Below are 21,026 nucleotides of genomic sequence, written 5' to 3' on the forward strand. Positions count from 1 at the left end.
TATTTAAATTCTTATTGCTTATTCCCTAAAGGTTAATAGAGTTGCATAGGGTATTAATACCTATTATAACTGGTTTGTTATCTTTTGGTATTTAGTAAGTTGTTCGACAACTGTAAATAGTATATTATCTTTTGTCATTTAGTAAGTTGTTAGCCAACTATAAATAGTACAACTAGTTGTAACTGTTGCCTTACTCTATATAAAGAAGGTATTTGCACATGTAAGGATATCTAAAAAATTTCCCTGAATCCTATTATTCTCTATTATATTCTCTCCCTCTCATCTAAATTCCTTAGAATTCTTACGTCGGAACTGAAGTTTTGACAAAGTTCTGAGCAAATAGCGGCCATAAGGGATAACAATGGGGACATGGATGAACTGAATCCACATCGAAAATAGAAAAAGAGCATTAGAAAGGTGGAGATCCAATACATGCAAACGCGTTTTAAAGTTGTGAGGTCCAAGATGTTGAATTTGGACGAGAGGAGACAATATCTACGTGATATTGAGTCAGAGTGTTACAAGAGAAGCCTTAAATGTGATTAATTTTCGATCAGATTTATCTCAACAAGAAATACATGCTGGTTTAGACTAAAGAAAACTTTAAGCAATGGCTTAATACATCAAAAGCCCCTGGACTTGTCCAAAAAAGTTTGACTAGCCTCTTGAAATTATATGGTATCTCGTTAGCTTCCTCAACTTGCTTAAAATAACTTCTTAGCCACCTAAATTTATTTAAAGTGGCATATTGTCCCTTGAACTTGTTTATAGTGATCCATTTGCCCCTATAAACTTGTTTAAAGTGATATAAATTACAATTTATCTAAATCCGTAAACAAATTCAAAACTTAAAAAAAAAATAAAGGTACAATTCATGATTTTAAGTATTTAAAACAAATTAACTTTCTATTTTGTACATTTTATAGCATTTTTATAGATTTAGTGATTTAATCATTACATTTTAAGCAAGTTTAAGGGGCTAATGAGACAACATGTAAGTTCATGAGGCCAATCAACCATTTTGGACAAGTTCAAGGGGCAACTAATGTATTAAGCCTTAAGCAATTAATAGGCTTAATACATCATTTGCCTCCCGAATTTATCCAAAAAGCTTGATTGACATCCTGAACTTTCAAAATGTCTTGATAGCCCCCCAACTCGTATAAAATGATGTTATGATTATTATATTATAATTATAAAAATTAGAACAGAACCATTGTTGATTAACCTAAATTCTCTCGTGATTTAAAATGATGTTACATACTCCCATCTCTTTTTTTTCAAAGATTTTGCTGACAAAGAAATTCGTAGTTAGCTTTGTTAATATTAGAAGAATTTGTCAATAATACCAACAAATAACATCTTAAGAAGAACAAAATTTCTTGTTCAAATCTATAAATCTTACCTGTTCTTATTATTCTCTTACATCTTATTTACTTAATTAAATTTAATTAGTAACATTGCTTATCACTAATCTACAACAACTTGTTAGAAATATATAATACTCTATAGTGTTTTATAATGCAGCGCACTGAAATGACAGTAAAATCTGAAAAAATTCACATTCTGGGTTCCTTTTCCTCTTTTTATCTTTCTCAAAAATAGGAAAAGGAGAAAAGCTGTAAAATGAAATGTGCATTTAGTTTTTACTATAACCAAATTTAATACCAAAGAAAGCCATATGGTTTACTATCAAAGACAAAAGCTGAGTCAGACTGTTGGGCTAAAGTCCACAGCTGGACAAGGAAGGTGTAGCTGTCAAAATTACAGATGAACTTTGGGGTTTTTTTTTGTTAAAAAATATTGTAGAAATGGAGCAGAAGAAAAGATAAAAAAAGCTTACACAAAAAAAGTATAGACAAAGCCACTGCACTCACCCATCCATTGAAATTAAAATACAGTTCTTCTCTTTTCTGCACTTACATCATGGCCTAGCTGTTTCTTGGATCCGGAGATTCTGGGTTTCTTTCTTTTCCTTTTGTTTATTCATTTTTTACTAATCTAAAAAACATATAGCCCACAAGACATGATTTGGGTTCTCCCATTTCCCCATCTCCCTAGGCTCAAACCCTCCTCCTTGGATTTTGTATCATAGCTGTAATGCCTGTAAATCCATGGAGTTTCTTCTCCTTCTTTATTCTTCTTCATGTTCTTATTCCATGTCTTTCCTCTTTCACTGCTGTAGCTCTTAATCAACAAGGCCAAACTCTTCTTTCATGGAAGACTCACAGCTTTAATCAACTATCTCCTGTGTTGAGTAATTGGGGTTCTTTGGATGATACTCCATGTCTTTGGTATGGAATCACTTGCAATTCTGATAATCATGTGGTGGAATTGGAACTCAGGTATGTTGATTTACTTGGAAAACTTCCCTCCAATTTTACTTCTCTGTTTTCCTTGAACAAGCTCATCTTATCAGGAACCAATCTTACTGGTTCTATCCCAAATGAGCTTGCTGCTCTTCCTCAATTGACTTACTTAGACTTGAGTGACAATGCCTTAACTGGTGAAATCCCAATTGATCTCTTTAACTTGTTCAAACTTGAACATCTCTATCTCAATTCAAATCAACTCACAGGCTCAATTCCTAATGAAATTGGAAATCTTACCAGCTTGAAATGGTTAGTTCTGTATGATAATCAACTTAGTGGCGGAATTCCAGATACCATAGGGAAGTTGAACAATCTTCAAGTGATTAGAGCAGGTGGAAATAAGAATCTTGAAGGTCCATTGCCTCAAGAAATTGGGAATTGCAGTAATTTGATTCTGTTAGGCCTTGCTGAAACTAGTATATCAGGTTTTCTTCCTCCAACTCTTGGCTTGTTGAAGAAACTACAAACTATTGCTATCTACACTTCACTTCTCTCCGGTCAGATTCCGCCGGAATTGGGTGATTGTACCTCGCTTCAAAACATCTACCTTTACGAAAATTCCCTCACTGGATCTATCCCGAGAACCTTTGGTAATCTCCTGAATTTGGAAAATCTTTTGCTCTGGCAGAATAACCTGGTTGGGATCATTCCTCCGGAGCTAGGAAACTGCACAGGAATGCAGGTGATTGACATGTCGATGAATTCGCTTACCGGAGTTATTCCTCCATCGTTTGGGAATTTAACAGAGCTTCAAGAACTCCAGCTTAGTGTTAATCAAATCTCTGGTGAAATTCCTACGCAATTGGGGAATTGCCAGAAGATCACTCACATTGAACTTGACAACAACCAGCTCACCGGTGCAATTCCTTCTGAACTCGGTAATTTATCGAATTTAACTTTGTTGTTTCTGTGGCAGAACAAGCTCGAAGGAAACATACCGGCTTCCATTTCAAACTGTCACAATTTGGAGGCTGTTGATTTATCTCAAAACGGTTTGATGGGCCCCATTCCGGGAGGAATCGGGCAGCTAAAGCTACTCAATAAACTTTTGCTCCTTTCCAACAATCTCTCCGGCCAAATTCCACCTGAGATTGGGAACTGCTCGTCGCTGATCCGATTTCGGGCCAATGAAAATAAGCTCTCTGGTTCAATTCCACCGGAGATTGGAAACTTGAAGAACTTGAACTTTCTGGATCTAGGATCCAACCGTCTCGGTGGAGTTATACCCGATGAAATCTCTGGTTGCCGGAATCTGACTTTCTTGGATTTGCATTCGAATTCTATTTCAGGGAACTTGCCTCAAAGTTTAAGCCGGCTTGTTTCTCTGCAATTAGTGGATTTTTCTGATAATTTGATAGAAGGCACATTGACTTCAACTCTTGGCTCGCTGAGTTCACTCACTAAGCTCAATCTGTCAAAGAATCGGTTATCTGGCTCCATCCCTGTTCAACTTGGCTCCTGCTCCAAACTACAGTTATTGGACCTGAGTAGCAACCAGTTCTCGGGGAATATTCCGTCGAGTGTGGGAAAAATCCCGTCACTAGAAATCGCGTTGAATCTGAGCTGCAATCAGCTTGCTAACGAGATTCCGGTGGAGTTCTCTTACTTAGAAAAGCTAGGGATTCTGGATCTTTCTCACAACCAGTTAACAGGCGATCTTCGGTACCTCGCAGCACTACAAAATCTCGTAGTCCTCAATGTCTCGCACAACAATTTCTCAGGACGCGTACCTGAAACGCCATTTTTCTCAAAGCTTCCACTCAGCGTTCTCACCGGAAACCCCAAGCTCTGCTTCTCCGGCAATCAGTGTGCCATCGGTAATGACAAGAACATGAAACACGCGGCTGCAGCGCGTGTGGCAATGGTGGTTCTATTATGCACTGCATGTGTGCTCCTCCTGGCGGCGCTCTACATCATCCTGGGAAGCAAAAAGCGACGTCCCGGGTCCCACGATGGCGATATCGACGGCGATAGCGACGTTGAGATGGGTCCACCGTGGGAGATAACTTTGTATCAGAAACTCGACATATCAATTGAAGACGTGGCCCGATCCTTAATAGCTGGCAATGTCATAGGAAGAGGCAGATCCGGTGTCGTTTACAAAGTCACTCTGCCGTCGGGATTCACAGTGGCCGTTAAAAGATTCAAATTAGCCGAGAAATTCTCAGCAGCCGCATTTTCATCCGAGATCAACACACTATCTAGAATCCGGCACCGAAATATCGTCCGATTAATTGGCTGGGGAGCCAACCGAAAAACCAAATTACTCTTCTACGATTACATGAGCAATGGCACATTAGGAGCACTATTACACGAAGTAACCGGTGGATTAGTTGAATGGGGAACAAGATTCAAAATCGCTTTAGGCGTCGCAGAGGGATTAGCATATTTACATCACGACTGTGCGCCGGCGATTCTACACCGAGACGTGAAAGCTCATAACATTTTACTCGGAGACCAGTACGAGGCTTGCCTCGCTGATTTTGGACTCGCAAGGTTGGTTGAAGATGAACAGGGCTCATTCTCAGGCAGTCCAGAATTTGCAGGATCGTATGGATACTTTGCGCCAGGTGAGTAATTAATTGATTGAACTGAATCATTTAAATTACAGATTAAATTGATTTGTTGGATTAACTATTGCGAAATCGGTGAATGCAGAATACGGATGTATGCTGAAAATTACAGAGAAGAGCGATGTTTATAGCTATGGAGTAGTATTATTAGAGATAATAACAGGGAAGAAGCCAGTAGATCCATCATTTGGAGAGGAGCAACATGTAATTCAATGGGTGAGAGAGCAGCTAAAGAAGAAGAAAGATCCAGTAGAGATCCTTGATCCAAAACTGCAAGGGCATCAAGATACACAAATACAGGAAATGCTTCAAGCGTTAGGGATTTCTCTGCTGTGCACAAGCACTCGGGCAGAGGATCGGCCGACGATGAAAGATGTGGCAGCATTATTGAGGGAAATTCGAAATGATCAGCAAAATGTAGGAAGCGAGGTGAACAAGGGTAGAAGCATTGAAACGACGCCGTCATACTCATCTGCATCGGCTCAGTTGTTTCAATTTCAAGGATCATCTCATTGTTCATTTTCTGGCTCTTCTGCTACTACTTTTGCTTCTAATAGTAATAATCAATAGGATTAGCACCTCCCCTCCCATCCCCACACATAAAATGTAAGGCAAGGGTGATTTTGAGGGAATTATGGAGTATATATGATAAATTAGCTTTCTTATTATTTTATTTTATCTCTGATGCAGTATTAAATTTCTAATTAAGTATTATAAAATGCCTTAATTTTGAGAAAAATAAGTGAAAGCTTCAAAATTGTGTAATAGCCCCAACCAAATGATAATGTGGAAATGAAGTTATGTTTGAGAAAGGTGAGGAGGTGTAGATAGAGAAGGGGTTCAAATGAGGTGTCCTGTCTTTTTTGTGAAAGAATTAAAAAGGTTTGGAAGAAGAATCTCTGCCCATGTGAACTTTAAACGATTTTGTGCATGAATTCAAATCATTTTTCGCTTTAAACTGTTTTTGTTTTTTCATTTTGAACCATAGAATTTCAAGCGGATGTAACCTTAAAAATACTTAAATGACCCTTTACTAATTACTTCATTCATCTTCTTAAACGAATACATCCCGAAGAAGTTATAAATTAGCGTGATATAAATTTCACTAGTGTAATTTTCATCTAAATAAACAAGAAAACACAACATTTGTTACTTTTATTGATTTTTGTATTGGATACATCAAATATTTTACTATACACCTAATGTATGGATGACTTGATGTGCAGAACCAATAGTTTGATGATACGTAACATTTCAAACAATAAATTATTAATACTGTATAATTTTATATATATATATATATATTAATTACTTATTTATATAAAATTGTAGACTCTATATTATAAACTTTAAACTCTAAAAGTATATAACATGACATTAAATTATTGGTTCGGCGCACGGATAACAATGTGGTCTGACATATAATAAAATTTCTCGAATAACATCTTTCTCTCACTATAACATATATATACATTCATCAAAGAAGTTCTAGGAACATCAGCTGTCGTCTTTAAGAAACGTCATTTGTCATTTAAAGATTCAGATTAAAACCTTCATTCTAAAATCATAGAGCTTTCAAGAATTCATATTACCTTTAAAAATGTATTGTTGTATTTAGGCTTTTGCCTTTTCACTTTAAACTATAAAATCAAAGTGTGTGATAAATTTGAGAACATATGTTATCAACAACAAAGGGAACACAAGAGGTGAACTTAATCCGACTCTGTATCTTTTGATATGTGGACATAAAAGATAAAGAAGTAGAGAAAGATAGCAATGAGTTAGTTTTTGGGTCGTTATATTAAAATGAAGATTTTGTCGAGAAATCCCCACCACGTGAAGATGAGACACGTAAATCATGGGAAGGTGCTAATCAGACACTGAAATACATTCACTAACTTAATGTTATTTCAATGTCAATTCACTATTCTCTTGTCTGCCTTCATTCCCCTTCTTTTCTTCTTTATATACCATCTCTTATGTTATGCCAATTTGCCCATCCATCTCCTCCCTTTCCACTAATCACCACAATTCTGTACTTTTTTCCAATTGTTCCAATATGATATTCTCCCAAAACTAATTCCATTCCTTTTGCTGTTAAGAGACTCATGCTCCACCAATGACTTTAATGTCAACCGCTTCTATCCGCTTAAGTTAGATCACATATAGTGTTTGCAAAAAAAAAAATCTTAATTAGGAGAGAAATTGTCTAAAGGATACTGAACAACCTTAAACCGATTAATTAGATTAATTAACAAAAAAAAGTCATAATCTGAATTTCATTAATGACAAAAAAAAAATGTTTAATCCATTCACGGACAACACAATTAAGAAGGGATGAAAATTGAAATTCGGGGAAAAAAATATCTTACTCATAATTTAGAGGGAATTTTCCATTCTGTCTGTCTGTGTGATCTTGATGCTTTCGGAGGAATTCAGATAAGGATTGCGTTAAGAGTCTTGGAATAAACACAAAAAAACAACTCTCTCCCAATGGAGTGCTTACGTCTTCTCTATTGAGATGTCTACACCCTGTTTCGCCTAAACCTAATCACACCCAAGTATCACAAAACAATTCATTATCAATCAAACCCAGCCAACCTAACTGCGATTCTAACCCTCCTGCGATACTTTCCTGCAAATCTCCCCTGCTCCTCGACGCACGCCCGGAAATTTTTTCAGAGAATAAAACCGACGACTCATTAATCATAACCCGAAGCCATGGAGAAGAACAAGGGACTCGCTGAGGAATATGCTCAACTTTGTCTGACAAACGACGACGACGACGGAATTGAACTATCTGATGAGACGCTTCAGTTACAGGTAGACCTGGCCACGGGCCTGGGTACCCGCCCGACCCGTGTCCCTTGGGCCGGGCTTGGACAATGAAATTTACTCTTAGACCCAGCCCGGCCCAGGCCCGTCAAAGCCCGCCTATTTGTTGGGCGGGCTTGGGACATATAAAAATATCACGGCCCGGTCCAGCCCGGCCCGCCTTATTAATATTAATTAAAAAATTTATATATTTATAATTAAATATTTATTTTAAGTATAAATTTGATTTTTTATAATTGGAAATTATGTATATTTTTTTAGGTGGGCTTATATGGGTTGGGGTTGGGATTTGATTTTTAGGCCCGAGCCCAGCCCGGCCCGAGCCCGCCTAAATTAATACTGGGCTGGGCTGGGCTGGGCTTGGGATGAGCACTTTTACACAAAAGCCCGCCCGGCCCGAGCCCGCCTAAATTAATACTGGGCTGGGCTGGGCTGGGCTTGGGATGAGCACTTTTACACAAAAGCCCGCCCGGCCCGGCCCGAACCCGGCCCAGCCCGGCCCATGGACAGGTCTAGTTACAGGGTCGACAACAATTCTTCTTCATCGTTGGGCAGTTTCTTGCGATAAAAGCTACCCACTTTGAATCAATGAAATCAACCCTAGCAGCCATATAGCAACCGGTAAAGGGTGTAACAATCACGGAAACAGACATGGAGGGTAGGTACTTATTCCAGTTCTATCACGAACTCGACTTGCAAAGGGTACTGAATGACGGCCCCTGGACTTTCAACCAGAACCTGCTTATTATTAAACAACTGGACATATCGGAACAGACATTGCATCCTACGTTTACGGACCTCATTATCTGGATACAGCTCTCCGACCTCCCAATCGGTTTCCAAACTGAAGCAGTCTGCAAAGCCATAGGCAATCAGGTGGGGGAATACGTGGAATCTGACCCAAAAAATTTCACTCGTCTCAGACGTAGCTACCTGCGCATAAAAATTACGATTGATGTTAGGAAACCCTTGAAGACGGGTCAGAAGATCAAAAAGAGCGGAGGCGAATGGATTTGGGTCAACATCAGGTACGAACGGCTACCTCAATTCTGTTTTTTTCTGTAGAATCATAGGTCACGCAGACAAGTTCTGCCCCCTACTATTTGATAGTGGGGAGATTACTGCTGAGAGGAAATTCGGCAGCTGGTTAAGGGCGTCTATCAGAAAAACAGGAATACAGAGAGGGAAAGAGTGGTTAAGAGATCCTTCTGCTGAGGCCGACAATGTGAAATTTGAGAAGGCTATCCTTGACAGGCAAACACATATTACCTTAATCAGTGGCAGCGGATCAGGCACAGATACAGAACAGAACCGCAAGGTTGGAAGCATCCCTAAATCACCAATAAAAGTTGGCTGTCCACTCAAACAAGCAAGTAGCAATTTCGAGGATGGTATTAAAATCGACCCAAAATGGCAAAGGACTACAACAGAGCAAATGGACCATGAATCACACAATTCCGAACAACCAATCAACAAAGGAGAGGCGAGACCTGGTGGGCAGGTCCGCCCAGGAGTATGAGTCTACTTAGCTGGAACTGTTGGGGGTTGGGCAACCCTCGAACAGTTAATGTCCTTCGGGACTTGGTTCGAGCCCATAAGCCTCTAATTATCTTTCTAATGGAAACGATGATTAAGGAGGCCAAAGTCTTGTCTGTTTGTAAAAAGTTGGGATTTGAGAATCAGTATATTGTCGACGGTAGAGGCCATGGAGGAGGAATTGCTCTACTTTGGCGAAGCAACATAACAGTGAACATTCTTGCTGCTTCACCTAATTTCATTGATGGAATGGTCACAATTCCTCAGTTACAGCCCTGGAAACTTACAGGTTTTTACGGTTTTCCTGAGCGCAGTAGACGGAATGACTCATGGCAGCTTCTTAGATCTTTAACTCCTACGGATCAAACCGCGTGGTGTTGCATGGAGGACTTCAATGACATAGTATCAGCTGATGAAAAGCGGGGTGGCTCAATCCGACCATATTGGATGATGGAGGGGTTTCAGATGGCATTGGGGGATTGTGATTTAACGAGTATACCTATGAAAGGCTACCGTTTTACTTGGGAGACAAGTAGAGGGTCTAGTCGATGGATCGAGGAGAAGTTGGATCGCGTAGTGGCCAATTCGAGTTGGAGGGAGAGGTTTGGGAATTCAACGGTTCGTAATCTAACTGAAGCATGCTCAGACCACTCGGCTCTCTTTCTGCAGCTCAAAGCATGGATAGCAGCCCCGAAGGTGAAATGGTTCAGATTTGAAAATATGTGGTTCAGAGAGAGAAACTGCACAAGTGTGGTGCGTTCGGCTTGGGAAGCAAACCGTGGGAAAACCGTATCTGATAAACTGACGGCTTGCACAGAAGCGTTAAAGGGGTGGAGTTTAACACTAGATAATAACTTTCAGAGACGTATAGACGACACAAGGAGGCAGATCGAAACATTAAGGCACAGAACCAATCGAATGGGAATGGAATTATTTCAGACGGTCAAAGATGACTATGTAAAAACACTACAGATGCAGGAAGAATTTTGGAAGCAAAGAGCTAAGCAGTACTGGCTCCAAGACGGTGATAACAACTCTCGTTATTTTCACGCGTACGCATCATCTCGCAAACGATTTAACAGCTTCAATGAACTGCAGAACAGAGATGGAATCTTATGTGGTTGGGGTAACGGGCTTGAAGACATTATACAGGAATATTTCAGTGATATATTCACAAGCAACGGTAGTGAAACAGGGAGGATTATGGAATAAATTCAACATCGGATAACCGAGGCCCAAAACCAGTACCTAATTCAACCTTTTAGCGCTGAAGATGTCAAAATTGCTTGCTTCTCCATGCACCCTGACAAAAGTCCGGGACCAGATGGACTCAACCCCGCTTTCTTCCAATGGTTTTGGGATATTATAGGCACTGACATTGCAACAATTTGCCTTGAAGCCCTTCGGAATACACAGTTTCCCCCACACCTCAACAACACGTTGATTGCACTTATCCCAAAGAAGGAGAACGTTGAGAAGGTAACTAACCTGCGACCAATTGCCTTGTGCAACGTCTTATACAAAATAATCTCAAAAATGCTGACGTCCAGATTCAAAGAAGTCCTTCCGGATGTTATATCAGTCAACCAAAGCGCATTTCTCAAAGACCGGCTAATATCTGATAATATGATTGCAGCCTATGAAGTGATTCATCATATGAAGAACAAGAGACAAGGTCGGTTAGGCACGGCTGCCCTCAAGCTCGACATGAGTAAAGGATACGATCGAGTTGAGTGAAATTTTTTATGGGATATGCTTGTCACAATGGGATTCGGGAACAGGTGGATCGAGTGGATGAGACTCTGTGTTGAAACTGTAAGCTACAAAATCAGTCAGGGTAGTAGAGAGATTGGACCGATTCAACCTACCCGTGGATTGAGACAAGGTGACCCGCTCAGCCCGTTTCTTTTCCTAGTATGCGCTGAGGGTCTATCGGCTCTTTTAAAGTCCAAAGAACGAGCTGGGCTAATTCATGGTTGTCTGATTGCACGTTCAACCCCTTGTATTAATCATCTGTTCTTTGCAGATGATAGCTATCTGTTCTTCCGAGCCATAATCCCCGAGGTCAGAATGATTAAACAATGTTTGCAGGACTATGAACTCGCATCAGGTCAGTGTATCAACACGGAGAAATCAGCGCTTTTCTTCAGTACTAATACAAGCTCTATTGACAGAGACCTGATTAGCTCAGAAATCGCTATTCAAGAAGTACAGGAGCTGGGATTCTATCTAGGCGCACCGACAATTGTGAGGAGAAGTAAGACAAAGACATTTGGCTTTCTTAAAGATAGAATTCGAGACAGAATCTATAACTGGAAAGAGAAATGGCTGTCAAGAGCTGGAAAAGAGGTGTTAATTAAAGCTGTGCTTCAATCAATACCAACTTACATAATGAGCACATTTTTATTGCCAACCCACTTTTGTGAAGAAGTGGAGCGTATGTTAAATCGGTTCTGGTGGAGAGGGGATTTTAACTCAACTTATGGTATTCATTGGATGCGATATGATCGGCTATGCACGCCTAAGAGCATGGGTGGAATTGGTTTTCGTAAACTGCAGGAATTCAATATGGCGTTGCTCGCAAAACAGGCCTGGCGAATCATCAATCAACCTCAATCTTTGGTCGCACAACTACTGAAAGCCAAATACTTTCCAACCACGGACTTCCTGAATGCAACTGTCGGCCACAATCCATCTTATGTCTGGCGTAGCATTCTAACTAGTCAAACCACACTGAGGAACGGTCTAAGGAGGACAATCGGCAATGGCCTGCACACACGAATTCATGAGGATCCGTGGCTACCAGATATGATAAACCCTAATCTTACCAGCCCACCATCATCTGAAATGGCTATAGGACAGGTGAGCGATTTGATGAATGAGGATGGATCATGGAACCGAGACCTGATACAAACATCTTTCAATTATAGAGATCAACGACTAATTCTATCCATACCGAGGATTAATCATCAAGCTAACGACTCATGGTACTGGGGACATGACAGAACTGGTAATTACAAGGTAAAATCTGGCTACCGGAGTATCACAGAACAGCCACAGAGAAATGCAGAGGAATCCATCAACTGGAACACACTATGGAATCTAAAGACAGCACCAAAAATTAAAAATCTACTCTGGAGATTTTTGTCAGGTTGCTTACCTGTAATGAGCAATCTCCAGCTCCGCCATAGTAGCTTATCTCCTCTGTGTCCAATTTGTAAAAATGAGATTGAGGATGTGGAGCATGCTTTTCTTCGCTGCCTCGGCGCACAGCAGATCTGGTTCCGGTTTTTTAAAGACAATCGCATGTCCTCAGCGACGGACATCTCGAGCTGGATTGTGGAGAAGATTTCAGGCTGGGCTAGGGAGGCGGAGGAGATGGTTTGGGTTCTGTGGAATATGTGGAAGAACAGGAACTCTGAAGTTTGGAACCAAACCCACTTAGCAGCAGAGGAAGTGGTGACCGTAGCGGCAAGGGAATACACTGAATGGAAATTAGCGCGGAAGCTCCGACAATCTATGCAAGCACAAGTTGTTGGCCACCTGAGCAGATGGGTACGACCACCGGAAGCCAGTATGGCATGCAACATCGACGCGGGGGTCTTTAGAGAGGAAGGCTACTGTTCTTTTGGGTTCTTAATTAGAAACAGGGCTGGGGAGTGTAAATTCGCCCAGCACGGAGCGTTAAACGGTTATTTTGAGCCCATCATTGCAGAAGCAATTGCCGTTAAGGAGGCACTATCGTGGCTGAAAGACAATGGATACAGGAATGTTGAGGTCCGAACCGACTATCTATCCGTAGTCCAAGCCATAAACAACAATACCCAATCCATGTCCTACTCATCAGACATTATTTCTATTTGCATTGTTTTGTTAACCGAGTTAGATAATGTATCTATCTCTTTTGTTAAGCGTTTGGCGAACTGTGCTGCCCATAGCCTAGCAAAGGCAGTCAGTTCTGCGTCTGTTCGCGGGGAGTGGCATAGTGCACCCCCTTTTCTTGTTTCTATTCTTGATTCTGATCTTATTCAATAAAGTTATTCTTTGATTCAAAAAAAAAACACAAAAAAACAAGGCACTGATTGGCTCTCTGCAGGAGACTCTCTGACGTTAAAATAATTTCTGATTATGAGAAAGAAATAACAAGAGAGCAAGAATCACAAAAGAGAGTTACAATGTTTCGAATTAAGCTTACTAACAAACTCGTAGCATTTTAAAGACTTGTCTAAATGGAGAGATCCACAAGCCGAACCACCTCACCACAGGTAAAAAATAGTGTTTTACTACTACCAAAACCTATATAAAGGGTAAAACGACAAAAGTAACTATCTCTCGTCATTATTACATCATATCATTTCTCTCTCTTATTTACTTTACTGATTTTGGTATCAAAATGTACATGAAGGGTTCACTATAGCACAAGTCAACAAAAGTCAACTACTTTGTAGGCTTAGACTTTCAATCATTTGATGTGATGTGCATGAACTTACTCTAGCCAAAATAAGCCTCCAAAGCATAAAAATCCAGAAGGATGGGATAAAGCCTCCAATTTAATCATCGAGGACCTGCTGGCATTGACCAACAAGTACCGAGAGCTTTAGAACATGGAGGTTCATTTGCCATCTGAATATCATCGGCGTTGAATCCATATTGGATGGACACCAATGACTCTTCATTTTGATAATGGAGTGGGGTATGAGATTTCTCCTCCCACATAGTATTGTGGAATCCTTCAAGAGTTTAATCTGAGCTCTACCTAGATATCTCATAACCGTGGGTGAAGTTATTAGCCATTGTAAAGATCTGTGAGGACCTAGACCTGATGCTGACCGAAGTTGTATTCCGTAGGTTTTAGAAACCTATTAAGAAGAGAACTCATGATGTTTGGTATTGGGATATGGACTCTCAAAGGAAAGAGGATTAATCTTTTATTTGGGGTAATTTTTCATTAGACCTGGTTGGAAATTTTTTCCCTGGAAGGGCTGTTTCCCAACCAGGGTTAACAAATATATTTTGTTTAAAATTAAACTACCCATTACGGCGCCTATAGCGCTGTAATGAGTATGTTGACAGGAATCCTTGTTGGTCCCTTATAACGTGACAAGTTAGTTGCAAGGGGGGGGGGATAAGAACTATTTAAAAATTTTGTCCGTTAAGGCTGATTTCTTTTCGTATGAAAAGGATTACACAGCTTTCACTAAGTAGATTCAAGACACAAGCTTAGTCAACTTGTGACTAAGTCTGCTTCTTTACTTGAGTCAGGAAATAGCACTTAGAGTCTATTCCTGAACTCAGCTTCTTAGTAAACTTAACTCAGCGTGAGCTCTTTACTTAGTCAGTTTTTCACAGCAAGCAATATATATTAAGGAGTTTAAGGGTTAGAAAGATATTACTCAGCAGACTTATCCTGGTTCGGCCTCTCCCCCTACGTCCAGTCCCCGGAACTCGTTTCGAGCTTTTTGAATTCTCTACTGAGCTCTTTAAAGGTAGAGCACGAAACCTTTTACAAATAGAAGCTGAGTATAACAAGAGTACCTTCCTCTATACCTCTACTCACTCCTATATCTACGCTGAGTACTATAACCGAGTACTCAGCCTCTCCTTTCTATTCTTCAAGAAATGATAAAGTGTTTGTCCTAAACAACGATTGCTAAGACACTTTAGATGATTGGAAATCACTCTAGACTTTTACACAATAATATGGAAATTGGTGTAAGGTAATTGCTTTGCTTTTTCTCACAGAATCTTCGAGTATGGATTTGGTCAGCGTTTCGACTGCTTGAAGTTCTGCATCGATTGAAGCAAATGGATGGCCTTTATATAGTGACACTTGAGGCACCTGGTCATTTCGAATTTCGAAATAACCGTTGGAGGGAAACGGCTTCCTGTCGTTGTCACTCTGGGCGTGCACAGCGTCGTTGGCCAATAGAATTCTTGCATCTTCTGTCTTCGTCAGTCTTCGACAGAATGTTTCGCCATTTAAGGAAAAGTCCACGAGACAGCTTTCTGCGCATTCTGAACTTTACCCAAAGTAGAAATACTTTGTCTAGAAGTTGAACATTTCCTGCCGCTGTCCAGACTACTTTGTCGACCAACTCAGCAGCTTCTTCTTGAAGCTTTTGCCACGAAGGCTTCTCGATCCTTCTCTTGCTGAGTCGTCGTTTTAGTTGATACGGCTACGTTTTGAAATCTTGGGCCGAATGGTCTTGATGTGTTGACTCGAGCTTGACTTCCACTTTATGGGCCTTTGGGCTTTTTAATCTCAATGTCTTATACACAATTAAAACTCAACATTGAACAAACACATTAGTGTAATAAATCAAAGTATTTTAAATTTAATGTGTTAGAATATTTTTATCATTACTTAAATACTTTTTTCAAATCAAAATCATGTGGAAAGGTGTTTCAACAAACTCCCCCATTTTGATGTTGGCAAAAATATTCATTCGAAGAACTCAGTGTTGAGCTCCCCCATGATAGTTGACCTTATTTTATCAAATAACTCCCCCGTAAGGGTTGAGCTACTGACTTAGTTTTACTCTAAACATTTCAAGGTTTAGTTGAGTAAGTCTAAGGTCAGTTTTCAGAGATAGGTCAGCTCATGAAACATATTCTATTTAACTCAGTTTTACGCGGAAGGTTTAAATATCAGAGAGCGCTGAGTAAGCATTGTTCAATGAGTTTTAGTTAAGTGGACATATAAGAAGTGGTCAACATGTATGATCAACACAGCAGACATATTATCAATTAATATAGACAGTGTAGCACAGTTGATTTAATGAAGATGTGTTTTAACAAATTATATCAATCACTTAAGTAAGCATCGCACAAGAGTGGTCAGTATGAAAGAGATAGAGATGCATATAATTTGTTTTTATTTTAAAGTCAGCACAACAGAGTTCATAAATAAAACATAGTTATAAAGGTTCAAAAACTAGCTATCCTAGCTACTTTTGTTTGCCCTTGCCCTTGTGTTGCGGCTGACTAACTGAGGCTTGCTGAGTTCTTGGGGCTTGTTCTTTCTCCCCCGTTTTGCCATCATCAGGTTTGGGAATGAAGGTGGAGTCAATCGCAGCTTGAGTGAGGCGCTGAGAAAATGCCTTCAGCTTTCTCGTGCTTTCATTCATTCCGTCGAAAATGGGAACACCATCATCCACACTGGATCAAGGAATTCCGATTGATGCAGCACTCAGCATGCTTAAGACAGCGGCTTGAGACTTGCCAATCCAGTGCATGTTTTCAGTGAGCATGGCAAAGGCTTGATGAAACATTTTTAGCAAAGAGGAGTAATAATACTCATGCTGAGCGTTGATTTCACGCACATTGCTAAAGGTTGCTCGAGAATACTTCAGAATCTTGTTGGTTTTAAGCTCGTTAGTTGCCATCTCTTGTCTGTTCAAGTTCAGCAGACGCACAGCTTCGCTGATTTGCTCAGTGGAGCATTGAGAGGAGGTGGAAAGCTGGTGGTTGGTTTTCTCTTGCTCGGTGTGAAGCTGGCTGAAGAGATTATGTACTTCGGCAGAAGTGGCATATGCTGAGTTCGTAGCTGATAGTTGATGAAACTCCCTTTGCAGTGAGTTTATATGGTTGACCATGGTCAGCTGGAGTTCGGCCAGCTTTGTTAGAGAGTCCTACCTGGGCTGTTGAGATTGTAGTGTAGTCATGACACTCAGAAGATCCTTCATACCTTTGATCTCTGTAAGAAGCTGAGTGATAGACGAAAATGGAGTTATCTCAACAGTGGTAGATTCAGCGGCATTGGCACTTTGTTGATGGAGGTCCTAGATAAGAGCTTGAGCTGAGTCAACAATTCTTCGACCAGACTCAGAGGCAATGAGATAGCTAAAGGATCCATCTTGTGTTGGTCCAGATGCTGGAGGTGGAGTAGAACCGGATAAGGGCAATGTTTGGTTCTGCTCGTTATTGGAAGGCCCAGCATTGTCAGCGGCTGGCCTAGAATTTGGATTGTCAGTTGAAACTGACTGAATTTGAGTCTGCTCATTTAGATGGGGAAGTGGAAGATCAGCAGAAGGAGTAGCTTGCTCAGTGTCAGGCTGAAACTGACTAGGTGATTGAAGGTTAGGAAGTTCAGTGTCCACCTGAGCAGGAAATTCCTTATCTTTCTCAACAGTTTGTGGAGCGGAATCATCGAGCACTTGCTTGGCATTACTTGGGTTGGCAGAAGCATTTAAGTCGGCATGTTCCTTTGGAGAAACAGAGGCTTGATTTTCTAGTTGCCCTTGTTGAGACACAGGTGGGTTGGAGAAGTACTTAAGTTGGACATCTGTAAGATCGGGAATCTCATCCCTCAGCGGTGAGTCACCCATGAGGTCAATGACGGGTGGTTTGAAGGCTTGCTTCTTCCTCAGTCTCCTAAGCTTTGGAGGAGTGGGGTCACACGGAATAGACTCAATGGAGTCAGTGGATGAGGCATCCCTTTGATCAGTAGGAGCATTTTCTTGGTGCTCGGTTTCTTCTTCATCATCAACCAACTCAGTGTTGATTAGTTCAAGATGCTCATCATCTGCTGGATCCTCAGTGTCATCCTGACCACTTTCTTCTTCTTCAGACTCATCATAATCCAGTTCTTCTTCCTCTAACTGGTCATCCAACTCTTCCTCATCAAACTGGCCACCCAACTGGTCTTAGAATTGTTCTTCCTCATCCTGTTGCTCAGCGTCAATCCCTTGACTCTGTATAGTGTGAGTTAGGAGGAACGACGATATCTGTCGGCATGGCCTCAATAGGTCTCAATTCAAAGTTGAGCTTCTTCCTCTTTCTTAATGGTTGGTCAGCAACCTCTCTTTCTTCTATCTCAAGCTCAACTTGCCTAGGTCTTTTCTCAGCTGACCTAGATCCACCCGGACCTTGCTGAGTTTTCTTTGTTCCTTTACATACAACTTTGATCCTCTTTGGGGTAGAGGCAGCTCCTTTAGATGTGCTTTGCACAGCTTTCCTCTTCCTTCGAGTTCTGCCCTTTTTAGTCACAGCTCCCTCAGCGTTTCCCCCCTCAGCATTCTGGACAACTCCTCCTTTGCCTTCCTTCACCACAATTGGTAGGTCATGTGCCAAACCAAATAGGGCAGCAGCTGTAATTTTGGTTCCCTGAACTTGAATTTCCGAAACTGTGTCCACTTTGTGATTCTGGAGGATTCGTGTGATGAAGGAGCCCAGCCTAAGGGTTCCAGTACTTCGTAGAAACCCACCGATGATGAAGATAGGCATATTGATCGGCGTGTAGGTCAGCATGTGCCATATGAAGCACTGCTCGAAGTTGGTTGCTGAGTTGGTGCAGTTGATTTTGGGGTAGAGGAAATTTGTCAGTATGTAATGGGCCATCTTTTGATGCTGACCCATGGAAGTGCTTGAAATTTCACCTACATGACCCTCAGGTTTGCAGAAGGTCTTAACGTAGTTTGTTTTGTCATGGTCACCTGACTTACGAAGTATAGCTCCTTAGTTTTTTAATTTGAACAGTGAGGCAAGGTACGCTGGGTTGATGTAGATGTTCTTTCCTCGAACATTAGTTGCTAGGTAGTTCCTGTTGTCATTGGTGACTCTCAGGTTGGCGTAGAATTCTTGTACCAACTCAGGGTAAGTGGGATCCCGAACTGAGAACAGCTCGGTCCAGCCATTGTTCTTGATCCATTCACAGAAAGGCTGCTCATTATCCACGAATCCTTGTGAGAACCACCTCGAGTGGTCAATCTTCCATCCCCTCACACTCTCGAAGACTTGAGTGTAGGTGCGTTGTACTACTTTCTTACCCTTGTCATTTTGCTGCGGTTTCCCTTTGGAAGAGGCAGCTTGAGCTTTCTTGCTCGGCGTAGTAGCTCCAGCGTGGTCACGCTGAGTAGGAGAAGTAGGGTTTTCATCGGAGCGGTTATGGGATAGACCGGCACCAGAGATGTTTAGAGAAACTCTTGTCATATTCTCAGAGAAGTTTTGGGAGTTTTGGGAATTTTTGAGAGAGAGAGAGAGTATAAATGCCAAAGATTTCTAAGCGGAAAGAAACAAAAGTGGGAATTCATCCACTATTTATAGAGATGTTGAGTTAATCCGAGGCGTTGGGTTGTTCGTTTTACCTCGAGATTCTCAATCGACAAAGGTTCTGGCATTTATGACACATACGGCGCGTGTGTTTTCTAATTATAGCCTATACGTCATCCTAGGTGGCTATTTAATTCGCGTGCTTTGCATTTAAGGTTTGCAACGGCTCTTTACTCAGTGTTAAGAATTTCAAGCGTTTAAAATTCTAAGTAGTCAGTGTTATGCAAAGGAATAGATATAATGCGTAGAAGCTTAGCTTGAGGTAAATACTCAACATATATATTTATCTACTCAGCATGCAATATCACAAATCTTTCATCATGGAAATTCACTCAGCATGCATAATATACTTGGAATTTATTGAAGAGGATTAAACATACCAATGGCTTCTCTAAGTATGTTGAATTGCTCACGAGCCAGTGGCTTTGTGAAGATATCAGCAAGCTGCTCATCCGCTGGGACATAGGTCAGCTTGATCTCACCTTTGAGTACATGGTCTCTAATGAAGTGATGTCTGATGCTGACATGCTTCATTCTGCCGTGCTGGATTGGGTTCTTTGATAGATCAATTGCACTTTTGTTGTCACATTTGACTTCAATTGTTTTAGTCTGAACACCATAATCTTCAAGCTGTTGCTTAATCCATAGGACTTGAGCAACACAGCTTCCAGCAGCAATGTACTCAGCTTCAGTGGTTGATAGGGCTACCGACGCCTGCTTTTTGCTGAACCAGGACATAAGACAGCTCCCAAGGAAGTGGCATCCTCCTGAGGTGCTTTTTCGTTCAAGCTTGTCTCGTCCGTAGTCAGCGTCAGTGTATCCAAGAAGTGTGAAATCTAAAGTATTGGGATACCATAAACCTGCATTTACTGAGCCTTGCAAATATCTAAGGATTCTTTTTACAGCTATGTAATGAGATTCCTTAGTGTTAGATTGATATCTAGCACAATAACATACTGAGAACTGAATGTCCGGTCTACTCGCTGTTAAGTAAAGTAGAGATCCTATCATACCTCGATATAATCTGCTGTCTACCGACTTACCATTCTCATCAGCGCAGAGGACAGTGTCAGTGCCCATTGGAGTAGATATTGGCTTACAATTTTCAAGTTCATATTTCTTCAATATCTCCTTAGCGTACTTAGTTTGACTTATGAAGATGCCATTTTTCCCTTGTTTGATTTGAAGTCCGAGGAAGAAGGTTGTATCAGCTTTTCCTCTGACATAATTTCTAGTCAGCAGGAAACTGGTTAGCCTCTCATACCAAGCACGTGGTGCTTGCTTGAGGCCATACAGAGCCTTTTTGAGCTTATAAACGTGGTTTGGGAATTTAGGATCCTCAAACCCTGGAGGCTGATTAACATAAACTTCCTCGTTTATAACTCCATTAAGGAATGCACTCTTGACATCCATTTGAAACAATTTAAAGTTCATATAGCTTGCATATGCACATAAAATTAGAATACCCTCTAGCCTTGCCACTGGGGCAAAGGTCTCACCGTAGTCAATACCTTCTTGCTGATTGTAGCCCTGAGCAACAAGTCTTGCTTTGTTTCTGACCACGTTCCCTTGTTCATCCATCTTGTTGCGGAAGACCCATCTTGTTCCTATGGTCTTCTGGCTTTTTGGTTTTGGCACTAGATCCCATACTTCATTTCAT

The 21,026-nt window shown here is 40.9% G+C and overlaps 1 protein-coding gene across 1 annotated transcript; it reads left to right on the forward strand.

Annotated features, from left to right (window-relative positions):
• The first annotated feature begins 1,836 nt into the window (after window positions 1–1,836).
• On the forward strand, window positions 1,837–5,623 carry LOC136230088 (leucine-rich repeat receptor-like serine/threonine-protein kinase RGI4). Its single transcript, XM_066019030.1, has 2 exons — window positions 1,837–4,942; window positions 5,031–5,623. Exons 1-2 carry the CDS (start codon window positions 2,101–2,103, stop codon window positions 5,513–5,515), a joined length of 3,327 nt encoding a protein of 1,108 aa, XP_065875102.1. The 5' UTR covers window positions 1,837–2,100; the 3' UTR covers window positions 5,516–5,623.
• Window positions 5,624–21,026: the final 15,403 nt, after the last annotated feature.

The sequence above is a fragment of the Euphorbia lathyris genome, chromosome 1 (assembly GCF_963576675.1).
Source record: "Euphorbia lathyris chromosome 1, ddEupLath1.1, whole genome shotgun sequence".
In the NCBI taxonomy this organism is placed as follows: Eukaryota; Viridiplantae; Streptophyta; class Magnoliopsida; order Malpighiales; family Euphorbiaceae; genus Euphorbia; species Euphorbia lathyris.

Excerpts from the sequence above, each read along its gene's own strand:
- LOC136230088 (XM_066019030.1), top strand. The coding sequence starts at position 2,101 with ATGCCTGTAAATCCATGGAGTTTCTTCTCCTTCTTTATTCTTCTTCAT. Across the intron at positions 4,943-5,030 it reads GTATGGATACTTTGCGCCAG|AATACGGATGTATGCTGAAA; the intron begins GTGAGTAATTAA and ends CGGTGAATGCAG.